General features: G+C 34.6%; 1 protein-coding gene across 1 annotated transcript in view; it reads right to left on the bottom strand.

Annotated features, from left to right (window-relative positions):
* The window catches only part of bace2 (beta-secretase 2), a 56,873-nt gene extending 49,577 nt beyond the window's left edge, over window positions 1-7,296 (bottom strand). Inside the window, exon 1 of the mRNA XM_051678534.1 lies at window positions 6,828-7,296. Coding sequence (XP_051534494.1) covers window positions 6,828-7,103 — 276 coding nt within the window. The 5' untranslated portion in view covers window positions 7,104-7,296. The remainder of the gene's footprint in view (window positions 1-6,827) is intronic.
* Between the last annotated feature and the right edge of the window lie 7,437 nt (window positions 7,297-14,733).

Here is a 14,733-nt window from a genome sequence, read left to right as displayed (position 1 = left end):
AGGTTTGAACATCAACCGTAACAAGATCAAATTGAAATTCACAGCTTTTTAACACTTCTGTGCACAAATTTGAAGGCTGTTTATTGGATAAATACAAGTAAACGTTACATTTTGCAACTACGCATTACTTTATGGAGAGCTTACGAGCTACTAGTTAAGTATTGCATTAAGAACAGGTGGTGCAACCCAATTAAGCACTGATTTAGTTACAAACTAACTAGTAGTTACTAAGCCCTTAGTGTGAACTTTACGTCCCAACTTACGCGAGACCTTACGCACAGCTGGTGCAACCCTACCCTGATGCACTCCATAATGGCCCTGTCATATCTCATTCAAACATATACATTGCAGAATACGGCATGTCGCAAATGGTCGTAAAACCACTGGTCGTAATGCTTTAGGAGGCAATTTTATGTTGATGGTTACAGCAGGTGCGACGGCACTGCAGTGGATGGAGATGGACATTGTTGAATAAAAGGCTTGAATTTGGGTCTGTTCCTCACAGAATGCAGTCTGAAGATTTGAATTCTAGCTAACAAATTTATGGATTAATTTTACTATTGTTTTATGGTGCTTTTTGTGGTTTATTTTGTTTTTTGGCATATTCTGAAAACTCCTTTTGTGTCCCATGGCAAACAAAAATAAAATTAAATGCTTAATAAACGATTACAGAGTTTTTATTCATTTTAACATTTTAAAGTTGAATCTGGGTTAAAGTGATATAATCCTTTAAAATGTTGTATAGGGCAGCAGAAATCACACAGAACTGAATGAAACCATTAAAATGTCATATTATAATGTCAACTGCATTAAATAAATGTGATGGCATTTAACTAATCTCACTGATTATAAATTAAATGTAATTATCGGATTAATTCTATGAATTATTCAATATTAATCAATTCAAACGGTACACGTAAACATTTGTACGTTTCAATAGGTGTTAATACGTAAAATGATGACGTTTAGATGCTGTCAATATGTTAATATTTGTACGTTTCGGTGTCTATGCAAATGTAAGAGAATGTATGTTTGCTAGAACCAAACTTTACATCAGAATACATACAAATTCTCATGAGATCATGTTGAATTAACAGGCATTAAATTACTGCATTAACTACTGTAAAGATTTTTAGAAAGGCTGCAGTACCTACAATAGTAGAAAAAAGTAAACGGGGTCTGTTTTGATTTCATGTAGACTTCAAGGACACATCGCTTACTTTGGCAATGTTCCTGCCACTCTGGCACGAAAAATCCAGCCATACTACATGCTTAGTTACTTCTTCTCCAATAAACATAAAGCTAGTCCACAACAGCACCCTGGCACATATAAACTCCTTTCGGTTCCAAGAGTCTGGCCCCTTCCCTGTGATTTCCTCCCCCTCCTTTCATTGCTCCCATGGCTCCTCTACTGGTGAAGCGCACTCTAATCGCCCATATCGAGGTGGCTTAGCTAATTGGCAGGCGCTCTGTCACTGGGAACGCATCTGCTACCTGTTTGTACCAATTAGCAGATGTGAGGCACTTCAGTCGGACGCCTCCGCATATACTACACATTCCGCAATTAGTGGCACATTTAGAAAGAGTGCCTCAATTAACATGAGTACCCTTAATTACATATTCGCAGAGGATGCGGGAAGATCCTTGCCTCTCACAGTTCACCTTACTTATACATTTTTGATGAGATACAAGAACAAACATGAAAACTTTTTATAATATTTCCAGGAGACACACTAAGTGATGCATCTCTAATCACTACGTTAAAGGTTGAGAGAGGAATGCAAGTATTCAGTATAGGTCTAAAAATGCTTTGATCTCACTACTTCAATGCAACTTTCCTTCAGAACTTAAAAATGTGAATTATCAAATGAATTACATGATTTGTAATTCATTAATTGACTAAATCACAATTAATTGCATATATCGATAATTGTAAGAAAAGGCCCCCAAATATCAATAACTCAATTTGATTAAATAATTATATTTAAATAATATATTATGCAGATACTGGTCAGGAGCTTCAGTTAACGTTCACATCAACCATCAGAATGGGGGAAAAAATATGATCTCAGTGATTGAGCATGGCATGATTGTTGGTGCCAGACTGGCTGGCTTGAGTATTTCTGTAACTGCTGATCTCCTGCGATTTTCACGCACAACAGTCTCTAGAATTTACTCCAAATGGTACCAAAAACAAAAAACATCCAGTGAGCGGCAGTTCTGTGGATGGAAATGGCGGCACGAGGGGGACCTACACAATATTAGGCAGGTGGATTTAATGTTGTGGCTGATCAGTGTAATTATATATATATATATATATAATTCAGATAATTAAAATGCATTATATAATTGTGGTAGACAAGTAAAGCAATTATTAGACAATGCAAAAGTGGCTTTAGAAGGCAACATTTCATTTAATTTGACAACATACTATGGGCCTATCATTGTCTTATTTTCCACAGCAATCCATTTTGCAGCAGAATTCATTTAGAGCCCGACCGATATGGGATTTTTGAGACCGATACCAATTTTAGAGGGGGAAAATTCACAGATTACCAATACGGTGGCCGATATAGTTCATTTCTGAGCTGTAATGAAAACGGACGTTTTCTATGTGGATTGTGCACCGATTTTGCACAGATATGACTATGCAAAGGTACTCAGAAGGCTGCTTTCTAAATATTTTTATCAAAGAATATTTGACATTATTATTATTATACATTGTCAACAAATTCTAGAAATTAACACTGAGAAAATAAAGAATAAATAAAAATACAACAAATAGCTAAATAAACATCAGTACAGTATGTTCAGTATCAGTCAGTTGCTGACCATTTAAATAAAGAATAAATTCAAATAAAATAAATAGCTAAATAAACATCAGTATTACTGTTTAGTATCAGTCAAATGCTGACTATTTTAATACTGCCAGTCAATTAGGGGCAGGTTGTAAATCAATAAGCATTTACACCTGCCGAGTCAAGAGGTAAACAGTGGCAGCGGTGTTAAACCGTTATTCTGCTATACAAGTTCAGGGGAAACTTTCAATGGTGGAAAACCAGACTTTTAAATATTACATTTTGTAAATGCAACGACTGGAATTGTTCGATTGAAGGGGATACCAAACTGCGAATCCTGAACAAAACAGTTTGGCGAACATGTTTACACATTAGCTTCCACTCAGCTGACAAGGTATGAAAGTAGCTACGTGGTTAGCTATAAGCTCGTTGTCATGGAGAGTAAAAGATGGACATTGTTTATTTACTTTCCAGCACTGTGTCTCACCAACTACGTAACAACGTAGCGTGAAATCAACACTCAACAGACACAATCCACCACTGCACTGTTGTCTGCTGAGCTGCAAAAAGATGCTCTGATGCTTACCTTTCAATCTGCTACATTACTGACTGCACTAACAAACTATAGCTGGCTAACAGCAAACAGATGTGATAAACATGAGTGACATGGTTGTCAGGGACAGGGTTAACGCTATATTAGTTATACTGAAAAGGGAAAATGATGGGGTCATTGTTTATAAACTTTCCAGTATGTATTTCACAGAGTAGTTACCAACTTACCGTGAAGACACAGCTTAACTCTGCACCATCTGCAGAACCACCGTCAGCTCAGCTCTGTAAACAATGGAGTCGGAGTGCGCTCTGCTGGACAAACTACGTTATGACACCAATTCTAAATCACCCCAAGCATTGTTTTCTGCATTATATGTTCTGAAAAAAAGTTTTCATATCTGTGCATATCGGAAAACATATACTGATATACAGTATCTGTGAAAGGCTAATATCGGCCGACCGATAATCGGGCAGGCACTAAATTCGTTAGTCTGTCCGAGGTAGACTTAATATAACAGCTTTCACAGGACGCCTCTATGTACACAGACATAAGATGGATGCTTTCAAAGTGTCTAACTTTGGTTGCGTCACTTCATAAACACAGAGCTTTGTGTTTAAAAGTATAAGGGTTTGAAACTTAGAAAAACACATCTCGACAACCTTGCATTCAGTTGCACTTTGTGTTTGAACGAAAGAACGAGTCCTCATCTGGCGCTGTCTGCTGTAAGTAAGTGTGATTGACTGTACAGCTGCGTGTTACTTGTACAGCTGGAGTTGCCCTTGCTGCCCCCTTCTGACTGGGACTTGCAAAAACATGCAGTTGGTTTTTCAAGCTTGAATTGCTCTAATGGCAGGAATATTCCTTACTACACTCCAGGAGCATGATTAATTTTGTAAATGTTTTTAATGCATGATTTGTAAAATGAATTGCACTAAATTAACATGTTAAATTGACAGCCCTAGAAAAACTCTATATTAAAAAAAAAGCTAGTTACAAAGTCCAAAGTACAATTCTTGACCTATTTTCAGATTCTCCAACGTGAATGAACAGATTGACTTTCCGTCCAGTTATTTAAGCAAATTTTTGAAAATAATTATGAATCATACCAAAATAATCAAATTGAACAGAATTTAACCAAACCAAAATGTGACTGAATTACATGATACACATAATTTACATAATCATATAATTTAGTAAATAATAGTTGTCAAAGCAAATGTATACAATCCTAATAAACAGCATGTAAAATATAATGTACAGGGTCATTATAACCAAATTATATTCCTATTTTTTTTATTTTTGCAGTAATGAACGGCTGACTGAACATTATTCCAATTATTAAATGGCAACTCTACAAATAAATAAATTAATGAACATGACATATTGGTTTGATACGAGAGACATGAAACTAGCATAGAAATCAGTTGCCTGGAATAACTTTATACAGTCAATTATACAGTTTTGAAGAAGTATTTGATCGCAGAATGCTGTGCTTGACCAATCCGAATTAAGTATTCTAGAGAACCATGCAAAGAAGATTGAGAATGTGAGAATAAGTTGTATTCGGTTCAAAGATGGAGTGTATCCGGGAAATGCATTCATACAACTCACCTGCATAGGCCTGCCTAAAGAACATACTTTCAAACAAACAATCAAAACATGAAGTACATTCTTCATCAAATGCAGTACATACAGTACTCTGACAGAACACGATTTCAGACACAGCCTTTGTCTAATCTAAGATTTACTTTGTTTTTGAGATGTAGGTGCACAAATGTAACATACAACACACAGTATGGCTAAACATAAGTGATATATTATTTTACCATCTCAAGCAAAACCATTTTTTTGTAAGATAACAGCAAAACTAACTGAACAGAATGCCTGTACAGGGAAGTAGGCATACACGTCTCCCTCAGGCCCTAATCTGAGTCAGCTGCTCTCATCCAGGGGCCCGCTGTCATGTGAACCCATGTGATTCGGCTCTTACATATTCATAGCACAGAGATCAAGGACCCCTTGGTCTCCATCCTGCGCCCGGAGCGTTTCAGAGAGACTTTCACATCACATGCTGCCTGAATTGATATGCTCTTAATGCCTAAAACACTGATCTGAGATCAGTCTACTCATCTCTGCTGGGTACTGGGTGATTGAGAAGCAGAGAAACAGCTTACCTGAGATCAGGGGAGGATTTTTTTTTACAAAGACTAAGGATGGTCGATCTTAAGAGAACTGTTCAAGCACATTTAGTACAGTGACCACAGAATGTACAGTATTTGGACACCAAAGTCACATTTTGAAATGCATGGATGTCACTGCATTAGATATCAGGCCTAGGGGCATCCGTAAACAAATGGTGCTATATGCCATTTTTGCAGTGACGGAACTGGTGTCGGTGATTTTAAGCGGACGTAAGAAGTCGGTCCCTCTCAAGTTCACACAGTCCTAGTAAAGTAAGCAAAGGCGTCATCATTATCCACTAATGTTTAACAATCAAAAAGTGTCCAAAATTGCTTTGGCGCCACTGTATTTTATAATGAGGATGAATTTTAAGGAACTGCTGTATGACAATTAATGAGGGCAAATTTTGTTTAAAGTTAAAAGCAAATGTAACATGTCTACTATTTCTTGAATGGCAATTGTTACAAAATCAAACTTTTAACTATTTAAATTATATTTAAAAGATGTTTACAAGTAAAAGATGTTTTCAGAATGGTGAGTACCTACAGAACTGTACAGAAATTGCTTTGGTATTTTCCCATCTAATGCAATAATATCCATATATATATATATATATATATATATATATATATATATATATATATATATATATATCCATATATATATTAATTGTATTTTCAGTGTCCGAGTAATTTTTGTCTTTATTTAGAGCAGTATATCACTAGTTTTATTAATTAAAACCTTTACAACCTTCTTTTTGAGTAATGTTTTGCTTGAAAAGTGTGCTTGTACTATCTTTATTTAAAAAAAGTTACTTGCTTTTATGTTTTATGAAATGCAATGACAGATACTTTTTAAGAGTATCTTAAGTGTCCAAATACCTTTTGTCTTCGTTTCAAGCAGTATATTGCAATTTTTATTTTTTTTATTTTTTTTTATTTTTTACATTTAAACTTTTACAACCTTCTTTTTATGAAACATTTTGCTTGAAAGGTGTGATTATGCTATTTTTCTTTCAAATAAATGTACCTTGCTTTGATGTTTTGTTATCAAATGCAATGATATCCATACTTTTAAAGTGTGCCTTAATAGTCCAAATACTTTTTTATCTTCTTATCATTTTGAACAGTAAATCTCTAATCTCAGTAAATCTTATGGCACCTTTACAACTATCTCTTTAAAATGTATGTCACTTGTTGCGACATTTTTTATTATTACACATCATATTAATTAATAAAAATGTTACTGCATGTGCAAAAGAAAAGATGTTTTCAAAATGTTGGCAAATGACATACCGTCTGTCCCGGGGTCCCAATGACCATCTGCATATAATAACCTCTCCCAGAGTCTCCTTGTAAATTATTGATCATGTCCAGAAAGTTGACAATCCCCGCTGGATCCGATGCCAGGGACAGTCCGCTCTGAACTGCGCCTTCATTCTGTTTCAAAGGCCTGAGGTCCAAGTGTACAGACGCGTTGAAATTCCCAGCAAAGATTTTTAAGGGTATTTTAAACACTGAATGTGACAACCAGAAAGAAAGAAAAAGCAGCAGAAGCCGAAGGAGCCGCATCTCGCCAAACTTCACGGTGATCAGGCAACACTCAACTTTGCTTCAAAATGCAGGAGTTTGCCATTGATGACTTTAGTTCCATTCTGATAACTGGTTCAGAGAGCATGGGAACAAGACCGAGGCTACAGGAATATGAAGTATGTGTGGAAAGTTTAGAACTGATAACTTCCTGAAAGAGCATATGACGGATATGACGAGCATTTCCAAACATTCCAGCGCTAAAGTGAAAGCCAGAGGAACGGGACAGGGAATGAGACTGCGGCTGTGTGTCAAAACCTAGTGAGCTGCCTACCTAGACCGCATATTTGAGCGTCACGAGCGCGTGCGAAGTCAGCTGGGCAATACATAAATAAATAAATAAATAAAAAGAAAGAAAGAAAAGAAAAACGGTCGGAACAAGCGTGTGATGCCAGCTGCTGTCTAGGTAGGCTGCTCACTAGTATTTGAGACAACTTGTAGTGCATACAGAAGGAAACGACGTTTGGAGAGTAATGTTTAATCTGGAAAGCTAATTTCAGTTAGTGTATTCTACAGAAAAACCGATTTGGATTTTTTTAGGGTTTAGGGCGTGACGTCGTCGTGGAAAGAAAGTTGTAAAATTGGATATAACATTAGACAGAAAAGATTAGTTAGCGATTTTATCACACTAAAATCATGGTTACACACATATTGTTTACGTTGTGTGGCTATACCGTTGAAACAGTGAGTATTTTAACGTTTACAGATTGCCCCCTTCACTTCCATTATAAGTGCCTCACTGTAGGCCTAACCCAGATTTCTTCCCGCCCCCCAAGTCTATATACAGTATATTGGCGTATATAGGATAAGGTTATCAACATTATGCCACAAATGCTTTCGTTTGAGCTTAATCTGTATTAACGTGCATTCCTTTAATTTTCATAAATGTTACATATAATGATTTATAAGAAAATGTGTAAGGAATTCCAAATACTTTGTAGATTCATTTCTGTAGAATCAGTTAGCCTCTGTTTCACTTTACCAGAGGCATATTGGCAAAGTGGGATGGTATTAGATGGTATAAAAATCTGTTGCTTTAAAAAAAAACAACAACAAACAAACAAACAAACAAACTGGCAGCTGTGGTTGCCAGAATAATCATGTAACAAAATACAGTAAAAATGTAAACAACTTTACAGAACAATCTGTAAATTTTACAATTTAAAACTGTTGTTTCTATGGTATATTTTATGGTGCCGTACTTTTGTTTATATTATTAAATGATAAACTTAATATATTAAACTTATGAAACTATAAAAATCTGCTTTTCACATTATAATGTATTGTTAATCACCATAGTAATTACAGAAGGACACATGATGACATGAAGTTCATCAATAGTGGCCCTTCCATGAGCATCAATAAACATGTAGAGGCAGTGCTCAGTGTCACACAAACACCAAACACCATCAATATGCAATAAACATTAACGGGCAGTGGTAGCTCAGTGGTTAAGGCTCTGGGTTACTGATCAGAAGGTCAGGGGTTCAAGCCAGCACCACCAAGATACCACTGTTGGGCCCTTGAGCAAGGCCCTTGACCCTGTCTGCTCCAGGGGTGCTGTATCATGGCTGACCCTGCACTCTGACCCCAGCCTAGCTGGGATATGTGAAAAAAAAAGAAAAGAATTTCACTGTATATGTGCAAATGTTTAATGTGTGATAAATAAATAAAATTATTATAATTATTAAACTACATCAAATATAACACAGAACACCGTAAAGTTTACAGTACAAGTAAAAATAAGAAACATAACTATTCCCATAAAATATAATGAAATGTAATGGGTCACTGTTTTTTACCGTAATTTTAACAATAATTTACCGCTCTCTCTTGTTAAACATAATATAAATTTTAACCGTTAATTATATGGGAAAATCATACTTTTCACATCTAAAAAATGTCATTTTTACAACATTTGACCATAATACTACATGTATTGTCTTTTTACATATATTAATTTTTTTTTACATATATTTTACAGTAACTGCTCGTTATCCAATTTGTTTTTTTTACTGTAGCATTTTTACAGTCTTTTACCGTTAAAATTACGGACATTTTTTACAGTGTACGACATCATATCAGGTCATTAAAAGAGGAGTTATGAGTTAATTATTAACTAGCAATAATAATGATTAAATTATAGTGCAATGCATAAGGTTTTACATTTACATGTGTAGTGCAATGCATTAATATTTGCATAATGAAAGGAACTTTTCAACTTGATCATTTTCTTAACTTTATTTACCATTAATATGAAATACGAGTGAATTTAGCCTATTTTATCCTTTTTGATTTGTTTTAGGTGAACTCCTGCACCTTTGAATTGTGGATGTGCATGCTTTCTGAGGATTTATATTTATCTTTGAGCTTATACACTGTTGCGAGCAAAATTATACTACATTCAAATACTGAACTGTTATTTTACAATGTTGATAAACTGATGTGAAAACATGACAAATAGTTCATCTTAATGGATCTTTTATGGAGAATTAACAACTTGAATGTGTTTACGTTGATTTGTATTTTAATCTTTATTGAAGTCTACATTGCAAACAAAATAAATACTTTAACTACACTATACTCAGTTAAGCTTGTTTACTTGGGAAAATTATTTTATTCTCCAATTTTGACAGTACAAGTGTCCCACTTTACCATTATGGACTGAAAAAAAAAAGCTCGGATTTGGTCAAAAGAAGATCTTCAAATGTTTTCCCCCAGTATTTAGTATACTGTATCTTATTTTTTGCTTTTGACTAAGGTAGGAGACATACTAAGCTTTTTATAACATTATTTGACATTTGGATCATAATTACAATTTCTAAGTAAAGTGTCCAACTTTACCCATATTCAGAGTGTTCGTAAGACAGCAAAAGAGATGTTTTAGGTAAGCTTGGTTTAAGGTTTTAGGCTTTGGTTTTGTATAAAGGTGTTTCTTCAACTACGGGTATCTTTAGGTCCCTTGGGTTGAGTTTCTAATAAAAATAACAGATTTATTGATTTATTTATTTGTCATATCAAGGTCACATTGTGTCTTGGAATTTTTTAATTCCATCATCCTTTATTTTTGCTAGGCCTACTGTTTAAATGCCTTTTATGTGCAGTATACACATTTTATTGTTTTACCTTTGTCCCAGACTCTCAATCTTGAAATATGAAAATTCACAATAAAAATATAAATGACATTTTTTTATCCCCTTTTCTCCCAATTTGGAATGCGAAATTCCCACTACTTAGTAGATCCTCGTGGTGGCGCGGTTACTCACCTCAATCCGGGTGGTGGAGGACAAGTCTCAGTTGCCTCCGCTTCTGAGACTGTCAATCCACACATCTTATCACGTGGCTCGTTGTGCATGACACCGCGGAGACTCGCAGCATGTGGAGACTCGTGCTACTCTCTGTGATCCACGCACAACTTACCACACGCCCCATTGAGAGCGAGAACCACTAATCGCAACCACGTGGAGCTTACCCCATGTGACTCTACCCTCCCTAGCAACTGGGCCAATTTGGTTGCTTAGGAGACCTGGCTGGAGTCACTCAGCACACCCTTGATTCAAACTCGCGGCTCCAGGGGTGGTAGTCAGCGTGTTTACTCGCTGAGCTACCCAGGCCCCATCAATTACATTTTTAAAACTGCAATTATCTAAACAAAGAGCATAAAACAAACATTAACCATTTTAATACGTATTGTGTAAAAATTATTCAAATCAATAATAAAAGAAAATATACTTGTGGCTACTTTTTGAATGGCTGTAACTGGATAAAAATACTTTTTGGCAGTAGAATGGTGTAATTATGGCAACTAAAAGCAGTGGCTAGCTAGCCCATACTAACCTGCCAAACCCTGACCTCTAGTTTTTAGCCAACTATCTGAAGGTCGTTTTAGTGGATGTATGTGTCACAGTTATTCACCGTTCTGGTCTGTGGACTCTTATTTTGATATGGTTTTGTATCATCCTTCCTTAGTTTCCCCTTGACTACACTTCCCATAATGCATTGCACTCATCATTGCCATCTGTTTCCAATCCTCCTCACCTGGGTAGGGTTGCACCAGCTGTGCATAAGTTCTCACTTAACTTAGGACGTAAAGTTCACACTAAGGGCTTAGTAACTACTAGTTAGTTTGTAACTAAGTCATTGCTTAATTTGGTTGCACCACCTGTTCTTAAGGCAAGACTTAAGCTCTCCGTAAAGTAATGCGTAGTCGCATAATATGACGTTTACCTGTATTTATCCAATAAGCAGCCTTCAAATTTGTGCACAGAAGTGTTAAAAAGCTGTGAACTTCAATTTGATCTCATTACGGTTGATGTTCAAACCTTGTTTGTTCATGTAACTGTCAGCTGTAATAAATTAAATCCCCATTAAAATATGATAGTAATAAAAGTACATTTAATAAATAGTATATTTGCCCTGTGTAAATAACAATATATAGGAACTGTATCTAAAATAAATAAGGGGTGATAAATAAATACTAACACAACAGGCTGTGAAAACAGACATTTATTTTATTTTAATATCCTATATATATTCTCAATGTGTTGAAACTTGATACCGGGCGACACATCCTGAAAACTGCACCGTTAGATCGGTTTCATGCTGAAGCTTAAAAGTACTTTTTTTCTCTCTCTCGTAAATGTAAACGAGTGTAAATTCAACATCATCATATATGTAGAAATGATTGATGCCTGTCACGCAAAACATGAGCTCAATGATGTCATTAAATATCAGTCTGCTTTTTTATTCCATCTGTTACTGCTGGTTGGAGTCTGCCGTAAATATTTAGTTTATACTTAGGGTTACATCCTACCTAAGTTTAATGGTGCAATGCTCAAATATTTAGTAGAGCGTAAATTGTGACTTAGTGCCCATTTACGCCACAACTAGGCTAAGTTTTAATTTACGCACTGCTGGTGCAATCGGCCCTATTCTCCGTTCCCTCATTAGCACATTGTTGTATAAATATCCTCTAGTTTTGCCCATTCCTTGTCAGTTCTTGTTGTGTTGTTAAACTGTTGCTTAGTTGATTTATGAATTATGTTCCACTCCAGCGTGATTTCTTGTTTGACTCCTTGTATGATATTCGTCCACTCCTGCGTCTCCAATTAAAATATTGAAAGTGAATCTACTCCTGCGTCCCCTCTCTTCCACTCCACGAACCCAACATTACAGTATGAAGTTAGTTTTACTCAAGTACTTTTTGTGTATGTTTTGTTCGAAAATATGCCTGTGCTTTCTTTATTAACATAAATGCATCGTGATTTGATGTGATTTTGATATGTGACTAATGCAAAGATGTTCATTCATTTTAATTGTCCAAAAACCTTTTGAGGTCACTGTATCTATCACTTAAAAATAATGCAATTATGTGTATTAAATTGGATATTAATTTGAACTTTTGCCAGGGTCAGAATGAGGGAGTGATGGAAAAATAAATTAAAATAGCCTATTTAAAAAAAAATAAAAAATAGCATCTATCTATCTGTCTGTCTGTCTGTCTGATTACTTTATTGTTTACTTTAAAAATGTACATTGTAATTTGTGAATTAATGCATTGAATGAATGTGTTTTGTCAGGCCACAAAAAGCTTTGTTCTTACATCTAGCCCATTGTCTTGCAGTACCATTGAGGGTCAGATGAGGGCATAGTACACCACCCCCAACAATCCCCATCCTCACAAGCTTTGCGGCAAATGAGGGAGATTACTATCAGAGTGAGCAGACTCACAGTTTACCGTCCAAACCGCCTTTAGTGGAACATAGCTTCCTAATCTTCCCCCAACCTTGATTGGAAAAAGACTTGAAAGGCAAAACAGAAAGACAATCAGAGCTAACGCACCGCTCTCCTTTCACCTTAAGACAACACCCACCGACCACAGACAGAGCCACTGCCATTTTAACCCATCACGTTCAAACACCTCAGTGAAGAGAGATGCTTTTGGTTAGCATTATGTTTCTATTTCAAATGATTAACTAATTAAAATGATTAAAATGTTTTAAAACAATACTTCATATACTATAATGATGTATGTACTATAAACATACATCCATGCATATATTATTATTATTAATATTATTATTATTATTATTATTATTATATTTTAAATTAACATAAAATACATTTTTAATATTAAGTATTTAAATATTTAAATTAAAATGAATAAAAATGCATATAGTCAATAATATAAATAACATTATTTGCTTTGGTGTAATTTAGAAACCATAGTGTAATACCATAATTATTTGAAGAACAATTAAATTAAATACAAATCTTTAAATATTATACAGTTTTATACATCATGTTAAAATTGTTATATTTATAGTATCTAATTTGTAAACTGTACATTTATAATATATTAGATTATTTAATATATTCTATTATAATACATACTATATATTTTAATACATATTTAATATATTTATATAACATAAAATAAATATATGTAAATAGTATTAAAGTATTTAAATATTTAAATAAAAATAAATAAAAATGAATATAATATATACTATAAATAACATTACCTACATGTTTTGTTATCATTTAGACACCATTATCATTTAAAGATCAATTAAAATTAAATTAACATATTACAATTGTTCTATTTATAATATTACATAGTATCTATAATATAATATCATATAATATTATATAAATATCTATAATGTATTCTATAATATAAATACATCTAAAATATATTTAAAAAAATGAATAGGCCTACAATCAATAAAAAAAAAAAAAAATTAACATTGAAATCCAATGTCAAGCAGAAACTTGTTACCATTCACCCAAACATTTTTATCATTAACAATTATAGTGCAGTGTCTACAAAGTTTATTCAGTAGCATATTTATTAATAGCATAATGAACCTTAAAAAAAAAAAAAAAAATCCACATCCACCCTGAAGCCAACCACCTGTTGTGCAATAGTACATTTCTTCCAAACGACCTCAAGCCTGGATGTGCTCCTCAACACCCTAATCTCCACGCCTTATGCAAGCCAAATTACTGAAGCATCTCTAAGTCCATAATGCTTGTCTTAGATGCAGTGCATCTGTTGACATCACATCTTGCATGGTGATACTGGATATTGTGTAATTACAGGCAGGGAAGAGGAGTTTGACAATCAGGGATTAAGAGAGGAGGGGTGTAGTAATGACCTGCCCACATGCTTTTTCTCCAAAGCATATTTTCCACCCTGTCCTGTCCACCCGTCGCCCCTAGTGCCCAGGTGAAGGGACAGTGTTTGCTGTGAGTTTTGTTTAAAAAAGTTTTAAAACACAAAGAGCAAGTGTACATTGAAACAATAGTGTAAGATAAACTAAATCAAAACTATTTTTTTTATTTTGTAAATTCAGTGCAGTCTTCTGAATGTTTGTGGCTCTCGGTATGTGTGTTACTTGCCAAGAGCATGTTTAAAGATCTGAAGTAACAGGTATATTCTCGCTGGTTATTTAATTAAAAAAAGAGTCCTTGTGCAACAGGAAAACATATCCTGCTGATTAGAAAATAACTCTATTACAACAACTTTTTACAACAGTAATATTGTAGGAACCATGACTGTAGCAACCATGATTTGCCCATGGAAAAGAAAACCACAAATGAGATCTCT

Source organism: Myxocyprinus asiaticus, chromosome 39 (assembly GCF_019703515.2).
Source record: "Myxocyprinus asiaticus isolate MX2 ecotype Aquarium Trade chromosome 39, UBuf_Myxa_2, whole genome shotgun sequence".
Classification (NCBI taxonomy): domain Eukaryota; kingdom Metazoa; phylum Chordata; class Actinopteri; order Cypriniformes; family Catostomidae; genus Myxocyprinus; species Myxocyprinus asiaticus.
Note: the sequence above shows the minus strand (reverse complement) of the source record. Positions and strands in the feature narration are given on the sequence as shown.